General features: G+C 41.2%; 1 protein-coding gene across 1 annotated transcript in view; it reads right to left on the reverse strand.

The window, feature by feature from the left end:
• Window positions 1-1,526: 1,526 nt before the first annotated feature.
• Window positions 1,527-20,176, reverse strand: part of Stox1 (storkhead box 1) — a 57,913-nt gene continuing 39,263 nt past the window's right edge. The window contains exons 2-4 of the mRNA XM_087184784.1: window positions 10,005-10,157; window positions 6,018-8,367; window positions 1,527-2,222 (exon numbers count right to left, since the gene is read on the reverse strand). Of these exons, the coding sequence (XP_087040910.1) occupies window positions 2,075-2,222; window positions 6,018-8,367; window positions 10,005-10,157 (2,651 nt within the window). The 3' untranslated portion in view covers window positions 1,527-2,074. The remainder of the gene's footprint in view (window positions 2,223-6,017; window positions 8,368-10,004; window positions 10,158-20,176) is intronic.

Here is a 20,176-nt window from a genome sequence, read left to right on the forward strand (position 1 = left end):
GCTACCATACCCCCGGCTCATCAATCATTCACTTCCACAGGCTTAGGCTCTTTCCATTGTTTTTCCTTGGGAACATGACATTTTGAAAGATTTAGTTTGTCTAATTGCATTCAGTCATAACTGATGGTCATTCTTTGAATCTATGAATAATATATACATGTTGTTTAATCTTGTCACACCAGCAGGGGATTGTGTTGCATTACTTAGCTGTGTAAATTCAACAAATGGGGAAGGAAAATAAAAAGCATAGTTTCCATTAAAAAAAAATTACTAGGGGCCAGGGATTTAGCTCAGTGGTGCCGCCTGCCTCACAAGGTCCTGAGCTGGATCCCCAGGGCTAGGAGGAGAAAAAGGCTGTGGGTATAGCTCAGGGTAAAGACCTTGAGTTCGACCTGCAGTACGGATGAAAAAAAAGTCCAGTCTACCACCCTGTTACACTAGTGAAAAACTCGGTAACACAGCATCAAGGAAATTACTAAGCCTCTACATGTAAATAATGGAGAATTCATTATTTTACAAAGCTGCCTACTTGTCTTCAGATAGTTTTGTGTAGTTGGAAGCTCTTCTTACAAATTTGAATCTGTTCTTTCATTTACAGGTGCTGACTTCGTGTGTAAAAGCCTCCATCTCTACTTCCCCTACAAATCCTTTCTACAAATATTATCCCTGTGGACACTTTGAGCAGGGTCCCAAATGTCCTTGTAACCATGGCTAGTCTTGGGATGGCCACGCCCCATTCGAAACTGTCAGGAACAAGTGATCTGGCTGCTGCTGCAAAAGAGCAGAAAACCTCCCTCCCCTCTTCCACATTTGGAGCTCCCCACTGTGCTGGGCTTCACTGATGGATGGTGAGAGCTGGAAAGAGGCACTCCAGTTATTCAATCATCTTTGAGATCTAAGGCTTGGACAATCCTTAGAAAGCTCTTAGAAAATATATCCTACTGACCGTAACTCAGCATCATCTACCTAATCTGCTCAAACCAGTCTAGGTTGCTCTATAAGCTAACCAAATCCAAGAAGAGAACAGCCCTTGGTCTGAAAACAGCCTCCCAGAAAACATTCTGGTGAAGCTAGCCAGGTCTGATGAGCAGAAATGAATCAAAATGTGGATGAGGTACTTAACATCCAGCAGCCATCTTCTACTTTTTCCCTAAGTCTATAGTTCAGAACTTCCAATCACTACAACCATTCACCAACCATTCTGCTTTCCTTCTGTCTACCATCTGACCCCTCCCTGCCTTGCTATGGAGAGAGCCTCAATGTAGGGAGGAACCAAATGCTATTGCCACAGAAACTTTGGACATTGCCAGTCACTTCTATTTGGAGGCATTTGTTCAAGTTCAAGCTGGTTAAGAGAACAGCCTGGCCAGCAATTAGTGGATGAAAGGAATTATTGTTGCAAAATAACCAACACAGGGGCCAGGGATCTAGCTCAGTGGTTTTGCCGCCTGCTGTGCAAGTGCAAGGACCCAAGTTGGAAACCCCGTACCAAAAAAAAAAAAAAAGTAACCAACACATTACATAAGTTCTTTCTGCTAATGATAAAAGACTTTAATTGCAAAGTATCTATGCAATGCTAAAACATACACTCTTTTCTGGATTTTATGTTGAAATCTAGTAAGATTCACTTGACATAACTCAGCATAAATAAATTCACTACAGGATAGTAAATTATTATCCTATGTACTGGTGGAACTAATGAATGTAAATGAATGACATTTAACTGGAAAAAGACCAAAGATTTCATGCTTTTTTAAAAAAAAATACAATCTATACATTTCCAACAAATTCCTTGTAAAATTCCTACTAAAAATTGCTTTAAAATATCAAAAAAAGGAGAAAGCCAGTAATTATAACAAAATATGTAATGAGGTTAATAGCATACATGCTTGGATTTAGAGGACTCTTACATATTCATGTGATTAAGAGATTCTGCAGTACTTTTTTTTTTTTTTTTTTTTTTTTGGTACCAGGGGATCAAACTCAGGTCCTTTCGCTGTGAGGCAGGTGCAGTGCCACTGAGCTAAATCCGCCCCCCACACACATTTTTTTTAAAAGGCTTTCCAAAAGAAAACTAAACATTTATGACTGGAGTTATTTGTAGTAAGGAATTGGATGTGAGTGTCGGATTGCTCTTTGTGCCTTCAAAGTTCTGCAGAAAATTTTGTCTTCTTTTAAGTCCATCCAAAATGACTGAATTATTAGATGCGAGGCTCTGTGTCCTAAAGAGATTAAAAATACAAAATGATTACCTTCAAAAGGGACCCGGAATTCTAAGTAAGGCATTAAATTTCATTTATTACTTCAAAGCAGTATATTAAATAACACTAAGGTACACTTATCAAGTTAACCTCTAAAAATCTAAAGTGTTCTGTTTTTCTACTTCTTTTTTTTGGGGGGGGTACCGGGGATCAAACTTGGGTCCTTGTACCTGCGAGGCAGGTGGCAGAACCACTGAGCTAAATCCCAGGCCCCATAAAGTGTTCTGTTTTTAAAGGCTTTACAGTAGCACCTCAATTATCTGACAGCTGCTGTTCTCAGATTAAGTATCAGGTATATTTTAGAAACAGTAAATTCCCTGGCAGTTTTCTACTGAAGTGGTCACTATCTCTAACTTATTTTAATTTTTTTGTTTTTGGAGAGTCATATAGAGGGGAAGAACCAACTACTGTATTTTTCATGTAAATAATATTTTTCTAGGAGCTGTAAGCTATGTTCCTTATCTGATATATGTCTTATTTCAGCCAAATCACACTGGTTTTGTTTTTTGTGTTTTTTTGGGGGGGGTTGTTTGTTTGTTTGTTTTGCTTCTTTGCTCATTTTTGGTGCTAGGGATTTGAGCCCAGGACCTTGCTGCTTGCTGAAGAATATACTCTACCAACTGAACCACTTCTCCAGCCCAAGTGTTATTTTTGGTTTCAACATTCACCCTATCCTACCTTGCTTCTCTCCTTCAGTTGCCTGCTACATTGTCTCAAAAATGTGTCACCCCATAAGACTTCCTTCACATAGGCCATCACCCTTAATTCCACATCTTTTTAACAAGACAAATTTGAATTTGCACTTTGTTCTCAAGTTCAATCTGTTTATTGTTTGTTGGTCTCCGCAATAAAACTAAGTGGTAAGCTTCTTGTAGAAGCAACGTCTTGTTCATCTCTGTTCCCTAACCCCTGTAACAAGGCATGGAGTGGTGTTCAAATGTTATCTTCTCTCCCCTTCTAAACTTCTTTAAGCCTGTCTAGAAAATGACACCATAAGAAATTTTTTAAAAACTAAATTTCTCAAGATTTTACAAATTAGAATTCTCAACTGCACTTCTAGGAGTAATTTCCCTAATCTGTTTGGTTTAATTGATTTTGCCGTAGATAAAGAGAAATCGTGGCTTGTTGGTTTACACCATTACCTGTGTACTTTGGAAACATTTTGATTCCCTTAATGACTTAGTGTGAATCAATGTATTGTTTCAAGCAGGGGCCGGGGATTTAGCTCAGTGGTTCCGCCGCCTGCCTCAAAAGTGCAAGGTCCCGAGTTCGATCTCTGGTGCCAAAAAAAAGTAAAGTATTGTTTCAAGCAGAAAAGACCTTGTTCCCTCAATAAAGAAGTAACAATGGAGGCTAAAAATGCAGTAGCTCAATGATACAGCACTTGTTTACCATATGCCAGGCCTGGCCTCAAGCCCTAGCATCTCAACTAAAACAAACAAAAAAGAATTTAGATCAACAGGTAGTAATCTCAGGATGTCCATGATATGTTACATGAAGGAAAGAAAGCCACAAATCCAGGCACACTCCCATAATCCCAGCTACTTGAGAAGCTAAAACAGGATTGGGTGTTGAGGTCAAGACTATGTGCTTGGGAGAAAGAGAAATTCATGGCTGTGTACGATTTGTTATTAGAAATACTTATATTTAGGACTGGGGATGTAATTCAGTGGTAGAATGCTCACCTAGCATGTACAAGGCCTTGGGGTTGATCCCCAGTACAGAAAACAAAGCAAAAAAAGCAATATGGAAAATAGAATCTAGCCTGGTGTGGTGGCACACACCTGTTATCCCAGCACTCAGAGAGCTGAGGCAGGAGAACCCACTGGGTGTTTGAGGCCAACCTGGGCTACATACCGAGTTCAAGGCCACCCTGAACTAAACAGCGAGATCCTGTCCCCCCTCAAAAAAAAAAAAGAAAAATAGAATCTATGAGCTCAATAGACAAAAAGTATACATCTATATATTTAGACTTAAATGTTGCAAATATATCAAATATGAATGAATTTTTAAAAATAGTACAACAATTACAGGTGTTTAAAATACTTTTTGAAAGCCAGTGGTAGTAGCTGGCTGTAATCCTAGAATTTGGGAGGCTGAAGCAGGAGGATTACTGCCAGTTTAAGGCTGAGCTGGGCTACACAGTGAGTTCCAGGGCAGCCTAGAATACATAGAAAGATCCAGGCTCAAAAAACCAGAAAAAGAAAATAGTTTTCTTCCCCACAGGAACACCAAAGTGAGTCTTTATTTTAACAGGGCCTATACTGCAGCATAGGGGGATCAGTAAGTAGTACACAGGAGGAAGCCCTCCTAGACTAAAATCCAAAAAGTGCCTGGGAAATGCTGCTTATGTGGCAGCCTGCAGGCCTGTTTCAATGTGGGCTGAAACCAGGAAATCTTCTGGAAGGCTTGCTGTGAATGTTGGGTGTGTGAATAGGGCCCAGGTCCCTCCTTTCCTGATCTCACTCCAGGGTGCCCCCTCTTAATTCAAAAATGCAACAGTGTGGTCTGAAGTGGTGGGAGTAGGGGAGGTGCCACCTGTCCGGCTGCTCTCCTGTTAGAGAGTGGAAGTTTGATAGTCAGAGAGGACACTGAAGCAAACTGTCCAGTCTTTTGGGGGTGAGGGGAAGCAAGGGGCAGAGGCAGACAGCTGCTGACTAACCTGCACCCCTCCAACCAGCAGGGGAGAATAAGAGTCAAGAGCCACTTCCATGTGTCTCACCCACTCACCCCATTTTGTCCTCCTTAATTAAGGGGACGTGAAGGGCAAAGAGCTGCTCCGGGGCAGCTGACCTTGCCTTCAGGAGGAATAAAAATCTGCCAACTGCTCCAGTGATAAGTGGTGTCTTGTCTCTTCCTCTTAAAGTACTTTTTGGTAGTTTTGATTTTAATCTTGGGTATTAAGCCCGGCACTTTGCACATACTATGTATGTGCTATACCACTGAGCTATATACCAGCCCCTAGTGCTTCTTTTTTTTTTTTTGGTACTGGGGATCGAACTCAGGTCCTTGAGCTTGCGCAGCAGGCGGCGAAACCACTGAGCTAAATCCCTGCCCCCCCAGTGCTTCTTAAAAGCTCTATTATGATCATATTACTTTTATAACCTGAACAACATTATTTAAACAAATTGGAGTGGAAGATATCGGTGGGAAGTCACATCCCTTAATCTGTATAGATCCAGGAATGTAAGTGAAAAGCTTCTAAACCTAAATTCATAAGTACTTGGTTTATAGCAGTTCCTTTCTAGATTTAGAAATAAATTAAGCTTTATTAGTATTGAACCAGTAAAATTTGGTTTGCATGAAAAATGAACTCTAAGGAAACAGGAAGGGAGGTAATGGATGAGATGATCAAATTATGTCATGTGCTAGGGTCGGGGATTTAGCTCAGTGGTTCCGCCGCCTGCCTTGCAAGTGCAAGGGCCCGAGTTCGATCCCTGGTGCCAAAAAACCAAAACAAAACAAAATTATGTCATGTGCTTGTAGAAAATGCCATAATGAAACCCTTCTGAATTAACAAGCACGAATGAAAAAATGAATTCTATTCTCTTATATAAGATCTCATTGTAACTTTATATAATGCATTCATTAAAGGTTGGCAGAATTGTATCAGTATAATTATTTGTTCAGGAGTCTCTCGCTAGGGACTCAGTAACCCCTTGATTTTATTTTATTTTATTTATTTATTTTTTAAGCCCTTGATTTTAATAACTCCTGTGGGACAGTGGCTAAGCAAACATTTTCACGTGCACTTACCACGGAGAATCTATTCCACTATCGCCTGCCATGCTATGACTTTCTGTTCCTTCCAAGCAGCGGTGTTCCTGCTGAATATCCTGTGCCACCACTGTCATACGTGAAGCATTGAAAAGTTCTAACTTTTGTGTGAAGTGTTTTCTCATTTCCTGATTCTGAGGACTTTGATTCCAGCTACTTGGTTTCTTTCCTGGGTCACCAACAGAATGGTGAGGGACTTCAGCCTCAGAATTGGGTTTCCTTGTGCTACAGTAATCAAATAAACTTTGATCAGCAGGTGCCGAGGCCTGTACACATGTAGCAACACTGGGTTCTTCACAGTTAAAGCCAAACTGGGTCTCTGAATTTAGCCCACAGCTTTCAGCAGAGAGATTAGGGTTTTGGCTTTCACCTGGGTTTGTAAGCAACACAGTGGGCTCAAACTGTTCATTTCTTTTAAGCCCCAGAGGCACAAACCAGTCCATTTTGGTATTACATTCAATCTTAAATCCCTCAGTCACTTTTGGTTTTCCTAAATGGTTACAGTTGCTTCTACCTGCAAAGGAATATGGGATGTGGACAGGCTGCCTTTGACATAAGTCATCATTCTCCGAAAAATCCTCCTCTAAATATAATGAACTGCAGGCCCCATCATCATCCTCCACCTCATGATACAAGGCTTGGTCATCATCAGAAAGTCCTCCATTTTCTAGACTTGCAGTCTCTGCCTCCTGGAAAAATGTCTTTCTCATTAATTCCTCTGAATTTCTGTCTTGCCTCTTCTCAGGCTGTCTCAAATGATTCACACCAACTGGGCGATCTAACAGACCAAGGTTTTGAAACTGGTGTATTGTTTTATCGACTAATCTACAAGCAGAGGATTGGTCTACAGAGGAGGAACCGTACAATGGCAGCATATGCTGTGTTTCTTTGGCCTCCCCTAGTTTGTCAGAGTGAGAGGGGCTTTTCTTTGTGACTTCAGGGATTACCTTATTTTCTGCACCGTACACCTCACATCTCAACGTGCTTTCCCTGAAGGAATAGCATGGGCTGTCACATTGCAAATCACTACTTTGAGGGTAACTTAAGAGGCCATCTCTAAAGTCATCACTGACAGGCTGGACAGAAGAGTTGGTCATATAAATGGGTTCTGCTTTTAGCTTATCATGACATTGCTCAGCGTATGGCTGTTGAACTTCACTATCAAAAAGTCTTGGGGGCTCTGAAGACCTTAGTCTTTGGAAAGGCTTTTCCTTTGGTGCAATATGACTGGGTGTCAGATGACTTCTCTTCTGAATGTTGTCCCCTTTGGTTACTGGGCTCCCTCGGAAAGACAAGCCCTGGAAGGGATTACGGATTCGCTTTTTGTAAATCAATTGAGAGCCTAGCACTCTTGGATTCTCCTGAATCCCTGTCTGAGTTTCTGCTTCATTGGTGCTTTTAACCTGAGGCTCAGGCTGGGTAACCAAGAGCTTGGGGGTCTTCTCCAGCATAAGGCTTCCTCGCTGAAGCTCATTCCCCTGACTCTGGGTTTTGGGTCTTTCTCTGTGAGAGAAGCCCCAGCTACAATGCTTGGCCGACCTACCCTGCCTTTTCTTAACTCTCTCTTTAGAAGGATTGTTAGGCCTGACTGTCAGCATATCAGTGGAAGTGCCCTGACTATTGTATTTCCTCTGTTCTTCATATTTTTGCATGAGGACAGTATGTTTGATTAAGTTGTCAACAGTCAGAACAGGGTTAATTCTTTTGATGATCTCATGTTCAACATCTCGGGGGATATTGTCCAAGTTATCTTCATCTCGGACAGGCCATTCCTCAGGTGGAAACTGGGCGGAGAAACTGCCATGCTCTGTTCTGGGCTTCTCCTTTCTAGAAATGCTGCGCCACAAGAGACTAAAACCAAACTTTTTGCCTTTTTCTTTGTCTTTTGTGTCTGGTGAAGTTTTGGGGCTCTCACTAATGTGATTCTCCTCAGATGTTGAAACTGCCTGATTCTGAACCAAAGGTGTGGATTCCCCGAGCCCTTTTTGGCCTTTTCTAGTCATTTCTGAAGCAGGTGGTGACTCCTCTGCATCCTGCAGGCACATGTCAGGGAAACAGCGGCAGGACTGACAATGGGAAACGGGCACTGCATTCTCCCTGGCCAACTCTGCACAGCTCCTCATGCTCACCAGATAGGCCACAAAAGCAGGCCCTGAGGGGCTCCCATCTGACGGACGGGCTCTCTTCTTTTGCTGGGCAGTTGTATTTGTGATGAAGTAAGTCTGAGGTGTAACTATGAAGTATCCTTCTCCAGTGTGATAAATCTTCCTTTCTTTAATCAGAGTTCCCAGAGCGGTGTAGAGAGTATCTTGAGGCGGCAGTGCAATGCCTAAAACAAACAAGCATTTTACTCTGATAGATTCTGAATAAGAAACATTCTAAGAGGTGAAATCAGTAACTCAGAAATTGGCGGGCATGGTAGCATGTGCCTGTAATCCCAGCACTTGGGAAGGTGGGCAGGAGGATCACTGTGAGTTCAAGGCCAGCCTGTGCTACATAGCAAGATCCTGTCTCAAAAAAAAAATACAGAGGGGTGGCTGGGGATTTAGCTCAGTGGTTCCGCTGCCTGCCTCATAAGCACAAGGTCCCGAGTTCCATCCCCAACACTGGAAAAAAAAAAAAAAAAAAAAAACAAACCCAAATAAAATCTTTAAAAAAAAAAAACATACAGAGGGCCTGGGATTTAGCTCAGTGATTTTGCTGCCTGCTGCGCAAGCGCAAGGACCCGAGTTCGTTACCTGGTACCAAAAAAAAAATACAGAAATGACCACACATTTGTTTAATGAACCCAGAGTTAACTGTAATGCACTTTAACATATGTAACTGAAATACCAAAAAGCATAAATATCCATAATTTAATTGAATAATATCAATATAAATTGGTCCCCATAAAGACACAGGACACAAAGCAAATGGTTAAACAGAGGGGAAAAAAATCTGAATTCACTCAAATACAAATCTAATTTAAATTTGTAGGCTAGGGATATAGCTCAGTGATAGAACTTTTGCCTTGTATAAAATTTAAAAAAAATTTTTTTTAAACTTTGAGGAAAGAATTCCTGTCAAACAAACATGAGAATTTTAATAAATTACAATGTCATGACTTCAAGTTTTGTAAGAAAGAAAGGCACAGAAAATATATATAATAATTCCACGCTGGGGATTTAGCTCAGTGGTGTGGCCACCTGCTGCACAAGCACAAGGACCCGAGTTCAATCCCTGGTACCAAAAAAAAAAAAAAGGAGCTATATAATAATTCCATTTATGTCATAAACATTTATTTATTTATTCATTTTTGTTTGCTTGTTTTTGGTACTGGGGATCAAACTCGGGTCCTTGTGCTTGTGAGGCAGGCAACAGAACCACTGAGCTAAATCCCCGGCCCTATGTCATAAACATTTATAGTGGGCATGGTGGCACATGCCTGCAATCCCAGCTCTGGGAGGCTGAGACTGAGGGCTGCCAAGTTTGAGCCCAGCCAGGGCAATTTACTTATTTAGCAAGGACTTACCTCATAATAAAAAATTTAAAAAGAGTTGAGGATGTAGCTCAGTCAAAGGCCCTGAATTCAATCTCTAGTAGCACAAAAAAGTGTATATGTGTGTGTATTATATATTCAAATACAATTTATGAAAGCATGCATAAGAAGTACAAACAATATCAGCTGTGAAGTAGGAATGGAAAAATGGGAAGTGGGAGAAGAACATTTCCTTTTCCTTTTACTGATTTCTACAAAATCTGATTTATTTATTGCCATAAGCATTTACTTTTGAAAATTTCATCTGGAAAGTAAAAAAAAAAAATCCTTATCAAATTTGTTGATGCAAGACCTTTTCCGGCAGGGTTCTGAAGTAATAGTCAATGGAAGAAAAAAGGTTATCACACAGTTTATTTATGTCTAAGATTATTTATAAATAGAAACCAAATATGCAACGAACTGTGAACAGGAAAAACTTATTACTCTACCTGGGTAATGTCTCTTCAAATGCTCCAGAAGTGTTTCTTGTGTTACTACAATCTGAGCTGTGTTCATATCAGATATAGCACAGCAAAGAACTTCAGCCAAAGATACAAACTGAGATTGAGCTATTGGATTCATTTGCACAGGAAAGACATCACCTACATTGGAGATCAAGAAAAGGATGAGTGATAAATCTAATATGGTATAAAATGTTTGTAATTAGTGAGCCAAGAATTGTTATAAAGACAGATTAAGATGAGGTGGAATTGCTATTCTTTCATCAGTTTTTACACAAAATATGTTAATGCAACATGTACAATGGTAGAAAGTACAGAAGAGAAAAAGGTGTACATTATGGTCTCTACTTTTAGGAAGTCTGCAGTGCCTGTTACTATTTTACAATCAAAAGACAGTTTCCATAGGAAAGGCAAAAAGTCCTGTCAGAATTCAGAAAGTGAAATATATATATATATATATATATATATATATATATATATATATATATATCTTACATCTTTCAAAGCTTTCATGTTAGCTATTTCAGAAAGAGAGAAATGGGATTATTATCTATTCCCTTACTTGAAATACAGAGTTATAGAAAGCTCAAGTAATCATCAAGCCTAAAAGTGAGTAAAGTGAGAGCTAGGTCTTCTGACTCCTAATCCAGTATTTTCACCATTTCATACCTTCCTGATTGGGATGATCAGGAAGATTTGAAGCTGGAAAGGGAAGAAATGTTTTCCACTAACAAGACATGGAGTAAAACCACAGAACAATGAAAGCACAAGGCACAAGACTGTGGCTACTCTGGTAAAGTTTAAGGGTTATATTGAACCAATGTAGGAAATAAAGCTGGAAATGTAAGCTAGGCCATATGCTCTTTCCTCTTAGTCAACATATTAAATGTTCTTAAACTGCTATTACTTAGGTTGCATTTTAGATTCTGCAGGACACTCATGAGAACCCCTCTATCAATTGGAAAGACTAGGACTTAGGAACGGGATTTGGAAATCAATTAATGGAGATAAGATCTAAAATCTGAGTGGAATTCTTTAGTAAAGAAGAGAGTCTTGGGACACTTCACTAAGAGACTATATTTAAGAGAAAGTAGAACTAGGAACCCACAAGAGTGAAGGCACAGTAATGAGGGTGGGCTGGAGAGCTGAAAATGAGAAAAAATGGCTTTGAAATGAATAATAAAGCCAGATGTGGTAGCTTGGGCTTGCTGTCTGAACTACTGGGGGGGGGGATGGGGACGGTGTGAGGCAGGATGCTTGAGCCCCCAGGTATTCCAGGGCAGCCTGGGCAGTCCAGGAGACAAACAAAACAAAACAAAAAAACTAGGGATTTAGTTCAGTGGTATCCTGGGTTTGATTCCCCAGCACAGAAAAAGAAAAGAAAAGAAAGAAAGGTGTCAACAGTGCCAAATGCTTAGAAGAATTAGAAGGGTTGAAGGAGGACAGAGGCTACTGAATTTCTTGCTTGGAAGATAATCAATGACTTTCAAGAAAACTTTCAGTAGAAAAGATGACAGAAAATTAAAGGTTTCGTGGAAGAGAATGGAGTTGCTGAGAAGTAAGGTTCATGGGTCTTCCTTCTAAAGCAGGGTTTCTTTGTGTTGGGACTTTTGACATTTGGGACCAGATATCTGGAAACCAACGTTTCCAGTGTGCCCAGGACTATGGGTTTCGTGGGACACGGGACTTTCAGGGATCTAACTTGGAAAGTCGCAGGCACCCTGTGATGGATGGTCACCCCAGCCAGATAACTGTTTGTTGGAGCTGTCCTGTGCATCACAGGATGTCTAATTGTGTCCCTGATCTGTTCCTGCTAGATGCCAGTAGCGTTTCCTACCATTGCAGTAACCAAAGCTGTCTCCAGACATTGCCAGATGTCTCTTGGGGGCAAAATCAGCCCAGCTAAAAGTCTGTTCCAGGCCATTTGTATGAGAATGTGAACTGGGCAAAACAGATTGCAAACCAGAAGGGAACGGAGCAAGTAATATGACTTGCTATGTCCTGGGATTTCCTTAAAAGAAGACCTCTGGCACCTCTCTCTTGGTGGCCCACTTTTGATCTTTTCTGAGTGTGAACCTCATTTTGCCTAATAAGCCTGTTCATGCTTCTGACGTGTCCTAAATTCTTTTTTTGTGACAGAAGACAGAGAACCTACTGTCTACTGCATGGGGGCAGCAAGTTGAGGTTTCATCTCCTCTTTGGGGGAGCTCCTTGGACCCTGAATGGTGATAAGGTGACCGAGGCTTCCCTCAAGCGTGGTGACCACACAGATACAGACAGGAAGATGAGGGCCGGGGATTTAGCTCAGTGGTTCCGGCGCCTGCCTCGCAAGCGCAAGGTCCCAAGTTTGATCCCCGGTACCAAAAAAAAAAAAAGACAGGAAGATGAGTGGTTCTGTGGACCACAGCACTGACGCATTTTTATTTGGAATAGCACCAGCCTTCACATTTGATACATTCTTTCTTCCTGTCATGCTTCCAAGTGGTCATCTTGTCCTCAGGTTTTTCTGTGTGGAAGTCTTTTGGACTTGCACATCCATCCTCTTGGATACCTTTTTTTGCAATTGGAACAATGATAGGCTTGATAGGATTTGATCAGAAGCTAGTGGCTGTGTTAAGTCTCTGGATAGTGTCTGTCCCCTTTATCTTGAGCTATTGGATGCTCTCATAAAGGAGCACAAAACACAGTTATGATGGCCAAGTGGAATCAGGCCACTTCTTGTGACCTGTCAGAAAGTTTATCATTGGATAAAACTGGTCCTGTGCTAACAACCACTCTGCAGCTAAGAAGCACAACCTATCATATCTGTTTTAGGACACTTATCCTTTTGCTGATTTGGTTCACAGGGAGTTTGGGGCTCTACTTCATGTTTATTTATTTGTTTAGCAGTTCTTGGGATTGAACCCAGGGCATTCACACTGAGTTATATTCCCAGCCCTTTGTAATTTAAAAAAGTATATATAAGATTCTAGTCACTACATTGCCCAGGCTGGGCTTGAACATGTAATCTTCCTGTCTCAGCCTCTCAAAGAGCTGGGATTACAGGTGTGTGCCATCAGGCCTGGCTCACCTTGGGAATTGTTTATTTATTTATAGCTAGTCTTAATCTAAAAGGCAATGCATACTAACTCTTCCTGCTGGGTCCAGGGGAAATTCCTGAGTACAACTTCGTGTTCACTGGATGGGACAGAGTGGGAAGAAGAAATATTCTGGCCTTCTCTCTTTTCTCTCCTGCACCCACCTGTGGTATGCTTATGCCAATTCCCTGGAATTACCAGGTTTGGACTACAGTGGCACTTATGGCTGTCAAGTTTACCACAGGGCCAGCATTTGGCCACACTGTCTTTATACAGCAGAGAAGCATCCAACCACTGTGATACTCAGAGGCTTGGGGGAGGCAGAGGGCAGCATGGGGTGCTGTGCGCCAGCCTCGGTGGAAGGTTCTCGGTGGAACTCACTGGACTTGGGATCTTCATTCCATAGCTGTTGGAATTACACCCTTTCTGATTGAGACTTCTCATCTTGGCTTTTATTTTTTTACCTAGAAAAAATGCTTATAAATAAGTCATTATAATTTATCATCTTAACCATTCATGTGTTGTATACGAATCAGTGGCATTAAATGCATTCACAATATTGTATGGCCATCACCACTATTTAGATCCCAAACCTTTCCATCATACACAACCGGGATTTTGAAACTTCTGTGCACACTAGGCTCTGTTGGTGGTTGTTGTTCAGCAGCATTCCACGATCCTCATCTTCAGATAGACTCAGTCCTCGGAAGTCTTTGTGGAGACTTTGGACACCATATCCCTCATGTTACCCATTTGGACCTTGGTCTCCCTTTTTCTATGTCTTTTCTCTTCTGTAGTGGGGAATCTGGGGCTTAATGCAAGGGAGTCCTGTGGAAAGTGCTACTCAGTTGCTCAGTGGGGGTTGGGTGACATCTCCTAGAGGGAGAAATGGGACCAAGGCTGACTTGTTCACTCTTAATTTTCTTTATTTTTATGTAACAACTGTTTAAAATGTTGGGTTTTTGTTATTGAAAACTTTCTCATAAAAATTGTAGAAAGATTATATATAAACACCACATAGGATATGAGAATAACGGGGCTGGGGATTTAGCTCAGTGGTTTCACCGCCTGCTGTGCAAGCACAAGGACCTGAGTTCGATCTCTGGTACCAAAAAAAAAAAAGAAAAGAAAAGGGATGGTTCCTTTCCTCTTGTAATAATAAAAAAATCTTCCTAGGATATGAGAATAAGACTTCCTCTACTACAGAGGAACTAATCTAAACATTTCAAGTGCTGGATAGCACAGATGGCACCCTCATTCACCACCCCAGAATCCTCCTGTTTTCTCCAAACCAACATTATTAGTCGTGGAAAGTAATTTGCTTGATCTTTTAATGTTTTCTGATACAGGTTTTGTAGTTCTCCCAAGTATTTCTTGGCAGGTTCCCAAGGGTTTCTGGAAAAAATGTTTTCCCGTTGAAAGACAAGGACTGGAGCATAAGGAAAGGAAGAGGAACCTGAAAAGACTGCAACTGCATACTACCCATGCAAGCCTCACCTCCTGCTTTTCCTGAGCCAGGAACTCTGAATTTTGAGATAGGGGAGGGAGGATGTGAAAGGAGACAGATAACTGGATGGTCAGGCTCCTGACCCCTCATGGCTGTGCTGTGACACAAGCCAGCAGTGCTGTGTGGACCTCCATTTTATTGTTGAGCTACAACTGAAGCAGTTCATTTTCTATTTCAATCCTTGTTTGATTCCTCAGTTCAGAGGAAAACAAAATAGATTTTTTTTGTGGCACTTTGGAGGCTTGGGAGAGGATGCACAAGACATTACTGTACCTTTCTCTGCCACCTCCTGTGAATCTCTATTTCAAAACAGAAGTTTGATTTTTTTCCAGGTTTACTTTTTTTTTTTTTTTTGGTACCAGGGATCAAACTCAGGACCTTGCAGTTGCGAGGCAGGCAGTGGTTTACTTTTTGTTTTGTTTTGTTTTTTGGTACCGGGGATCAAACTCGGGACCTTGTGCTTGCAAGACAGGCGGCGTCACCACTGAGCTAAATCCCCGGCCCCGGTTTACTTTTAATTAACAAGTACAAATGATGAGAAACAGAACTTTATTAAAAACTTTAAAAAATTAACCCTGGGCCGGGGATTTAGCTCAGTGGCTCCATATCTGCCTTGCAAGTACAAGGTCCTGAGTTCTATCTCCGGTACAAAAAACACCCCTAACGGTGGTTGCCAAATTGCATTATATCCTTAGAAAATGTATTTATAATTCCTACCATAGTGTGGGGATGTGTATCTTAAGAATAAGAGAATTGGGCTGGGGATTTAGCTCAGTGGTTCTTGACGCCTGCTGTGCAAGTGTAAGGTCCCGAGTTTGATCCCCGGTACAAAAAAAAAAAAAAAAAAAAAGAATAAGAGAATCTATCACCAGCTAAGAAGACTAATTGCTTTTTTTTCCTCCTTAAAATGAATGCAACATCCCAATACGGGGTGGTGGGTGGTGGTGGGGTGATGAGAGCAACTGAGGGGAATGGAAAAAAAAGCAAGATATATCATGTACAAGTACAAATTCCCTATGATTGATGTTACCATTATATATATCTAAAATGTACCAATAAATCTTTTGCTTCAAAATAAAAATAAAATGTTTTTAAGTGTTTTGCTTCAAAATACATAGATACAAATTCTAGATGAGCAAAAAAATTAATGCAACTGTATGTAAAGTCCTCTATAGAGAACATGTTAAACTTCTTTAACTTCAGGCATGCAGCTCTCTCTAGACAAAGCCCAGAGAAAGTCCATACATTTCCTTCACAGCTGTTGCTAAGACACATCCTTCAGGTGCATAAATCAAGTTTTCTTTGTACTGGAAAGCGAAGTGAACCTTAACACAGGAATGTTTTGTGACAGATGTGGGGATCACTTCTCAGCTACAGCAATGGTCTATTTCAGTTACTGTTGCACTCCTTTGGGTTTGGAATGGAAAATTAACTTTCTGTGCAGAAAATCCGACTTAGAGATGTAGCCAGGTTTCACAAATAAGAGGCGCCAGCCCCTTGGCTTTATCCTCGTCTAGTGTGGAGTAATTAAAGAGTAGCCTTGAGTCCACGCCTGCTGTGAACTTTGACCCTGGAGCTGAGAGGGATCAGAAGTCTAAAGAGAGACTGTGAGCCAGAGAGCAAACCATTGACAACAATGTTCCCTCTGTTTACATAGTTTTGCACTCCTGGGTGCCTCAGAAACGAAAAAGTGGTTAGGCTGAAAGATAAATACCAACTAAGCGGAACAATATATAGATGAGGCCACTGAGTCTGGCATATTTTCTGCAAAGAATTTGTTATTAACTTACTGATTCCTTAGTGTGCTCTAAAAGGTTGCTGTATAATTTTTAAAATATCTCTGAATTATGATGACAGCAAAGAATGATAAGTTTAAAAATAATTATTCTTGGGCCGGGGATTTAGCTCAGTGGTTTTGCCGCCTGCTGCGCAAGGGCAAGGACCCAAGTTTGATCCTCGGTACCCTCCACCCCAAAATTATTCTTTGAAAATACACTTTTTGGGGAGTGGAGGTATCAATACAAGGCAAATTAAACACAAGCAGTGTCCACAAATGAAAATATTGAGTTCTTCACTATCAAAAGCTGACAACATCCAGAACAGTCCAAGGCAGACCCCTGTAGCTGACAATTTTTAAATGTTGGTGAGAATTGGCCCCCTGTGGGATGGATGTAGACACAGAGAACTGCAGGCCATCAGTCCCTGCCCTGTGGTGCCTGATGACAGAGGCCAAGGAAGCCCCCAGCCTATGTGAGCAGAGCCCCGGGAAAGTGTAACTTGCTCCTGGAGTTGGTGACAATAGCTCTATAATCCTGTACAATCCAAGATCTCATCAGAGGTCTGTGGAAAAAGAGGCAGGCTCTTTTTGTGAGCACACAAAGGCCCTTTCCAGAGGCCTCAGGTAAGAGGCCTCTAAAAAGTACCCTGTGGCGATGAACCATTTTTTCAGCAACAGAAGAAACTTCAGTAAAAGAAGTGGCTCAAAAAGCCATTTCCCCGGCAAATCCATTAAACGTGAATATTCATACTCCAGTGTAAAACATCAGGAGGGCCTCCCAGGACAAATACACACAGCACAACTGCCTTTCCCCAGACCTATGGGGGCAGCTGGAGCTGACTAAGCCAACCCTTCACGGAAACTGTGCTTCTAGAAAAATCTTCAACCACGGCAGGGCACTTCCACAATCTCTCAGTTACAGATTATCAGTGGGAAGCTTTAGGAAAACAAGCCTCAACTTTGTACTCTCTTCAGTGGGAGAGACCCTTCATGGGGTCCAGTGAGGTCACTTTCTTCCAAGTTGTGGGTGTGGGGGTACAAACCCCCACAAAGTGTGAGTCCAATGGGGCTTGGAACCCTGAATAAAACTCTGACACACAGCAGCAATGCCAGGTCCAGACAGCTCGAAGGTGATTATCCATTAAAGCAAGGTTTAGAGGAGACACAGCCAGATACAAAGAAAGCTTGTGACCTGAGTTCACCTAAGAGAAGACAGAATCCAAATCAAGTTACAATCTGCCTGCTCCAATCTTATTTGCTTTATCCACTGAGGAAATCCTTGAAGTAAATGCATCTTTATCACAACTATGTTTATTTTGATATCTGAATGCGCTAGTAAAATTTCAGGGACAGAATGATTTACATAAAAACTATACTTTTAAAAGAAAAAAATTAACTTCCATCCATATATTTACATTTATCTTATGTTTTGGGGGCGTTTTTTTGGTACCGGGGATCAAACTCAGGACCTAGCACTTTTGAGGCAGGTGTCGGAACCACTGAGGTAAATCCCCGGCCCTTTATCTTATGTTTTTAAGGCACCTAAACAAATTCCAACAGGGTCTGCTCTTGGAAATTAAATTCTGATATCTTAATTTAGGGCATTAAAACTTGATTTTTATTTTATTATTATTTTGTTTTGATTTTTTTTGGTTTGTGGCAGAGTCTCCCTTTGTAATTCAGGCTGGCCCTGAACTCACTATGTAGCCCAGGCTGGCCTCAAACTTGCAGTGATCCTCCTGCCTCAGCCTCTTGAGTGCTGGAATTACAGATGTGTGCCACCACGCGGCTAAAACTTGATTTTTAGGTCCACAAGCAACTGTGCTATCAAATATACAAAAGAGAGGAAAGATTTCTTCAGAAACTTGGAAAGCATTAACATTGGAACTTTTTGTGCCATATTAAGACAGGAATTTGTCACAGCATTACAGTCTAGATAAAACTAATCCTAGTATTATTTTATATTTAAAATACAGGGGGCAGGGATTTAGCTCAGTGGTTCTGGCGCCTGCCTCGCAAGCGCAAGGACCCGAGTTCGATCCCCGATACCAAAAAAAAATTTAAAAAAAAAATACAAACTTTAATATAAAAACATTTGGTTCTTATACAAATGTGTTTGTGGACTCTGTGCTAGGCCATCTGCCAGAAATTCATGCATTATTGCCCTTCAAATGGTTCAGCTGAGCCACTCTAATCCTGCTAATTACCCAGATACCTGAAATCTGAGAGGATCTTTTTTGATGCCTATATTGAATGCCACGGTGGGAAAGGTATCTTCTGTGTGCATTAGAGATGACAACAGAGCAGAAATAAAACAGCCTGCAGATACACTCAAGTTTAATTTTAAAAAAGGATGTTTTGTTCAAAGTAACCCAAGAAGCTCTTCTGATTTTAAACTCCTCTTTTATCCAGTACAGAGTTTCCACCAAATTTTTTTTTACATTAAAATTAATCCTGAACTTGTAAAAAGGAAAGCATTTGTAACAGCATGCTCCTTATCAGAGATAAGGCTGTGCAAAAACCTCAATGGCTTTAAGTAATCAGATCTATTGTGTTATAACTTCAACTTCAAATAGGTTTGGAATACCAATTGAAATGGAAATGAAAAGAAGAAAGGTTTCAGACCTGCAGCAAACAAAGCCCTCCTCCTTGTCCATTTCTCTTTCAACTCAGTAAAGTAAAAGAAGCAAACACTTTCCTTTAGGAGCAGAAACAAAATAGTGCCAAGACTCAGAAGCTGGCTATACATCTAAGGATAGCCAAGTTATCAGCCACGGAAGCTAAAATCTCTCTCAAGCATCCTGATGTTTATTTTGGGCTCCAAGGCAAACAGCTCCCTTCTAGGAAGTGCCCTGGGCTGAAAGCTGATGGCTTCACTTAGAAGGCTGTGCATCCCCGCAGGAGTCCTCAGTGATACCTTCTTTCCTAACCACACCTCAGCCTGTTTAGCTTATTAAATTAGCACCTTCTTTTCCAAGTCCTTCAATATCTTCACTAATCAAATATCAGTTGGGTTACAGCAGTCCTGGGCTAATTATGACAGATGCCACAATTTGACTGTCAGCACAACCACACAGGGAGAAAACAAGTGGTCCTGCTTGGGGGTGCCCTTTGAACCTCTGGCATGGCTCCTCCATGACCACTACCTTCATTTTGGATAGAGATACAGGAAGGTCTGTATGATTCACAGTCAGCTCTGAAGCCCTTCAGGTCCTGAGGTGCCCTTTCTTGTTCCATCATGGGTTCCTCCCTGGATGTGTTAATGACATCACCCAAATGTGTTAGGTTTCTATATAAAATTCAATTACTGCGATTATCTCACAGGGTATAGGTCAGAAGTCTGGGCAGCTTGACTGGTTACTCTACTCTGGGTCTCAGCCACAATCAAAGTGTTGGTTGTGGGACTGCATAACCTTTGTTCCTTTTCTCCAGCCCCATTGTGATTAAATGTGAGTTAATGGATAAAGATGCTTGTTAGTTTTGGGACACTAGATAAAAATCTGTAACAGACCTAAAGTCCCAAAGTAAACTACTCAACTCCTTGTTTGCCCGGAACTGATGTTCCGGACACCAAAATCTATAAAACAAGCTGCAAATGTCTGCTGACCATCAATACGTGACAGTCGACCACTAACCTTTGTCCCCTTTTCTTTAATTCTATATATTAACTTCCCCCTCAACCCCCTATAAGAACAGCCTCGGACTCTGAGCCAGTAGCCTCTCTAAGCTATTTTGCTTTGGGAGTGCTGTCTGGCCAGACTAATAAAGATCTGTTTTACTTTCCAACTTGTCTGGTGTG

This window comes from Heterocephalus glaber, unplaced genomic scaffold, assembly GCF_053883595.1.
Source record: "Heterocephalus glaber isolate CG9 unplaced genomic scaffold, H.glaber_assembly_v1.0 deba00001497, whole genome shotgun sequence".
Classification (NCBI taxonomy): domain Eukaryota; kingdom Metazoa; phylum Chordata; class Mammalia; order Rodentia; family Bathyergidae; genus Heterocephalus; species Heterocephalus glaber.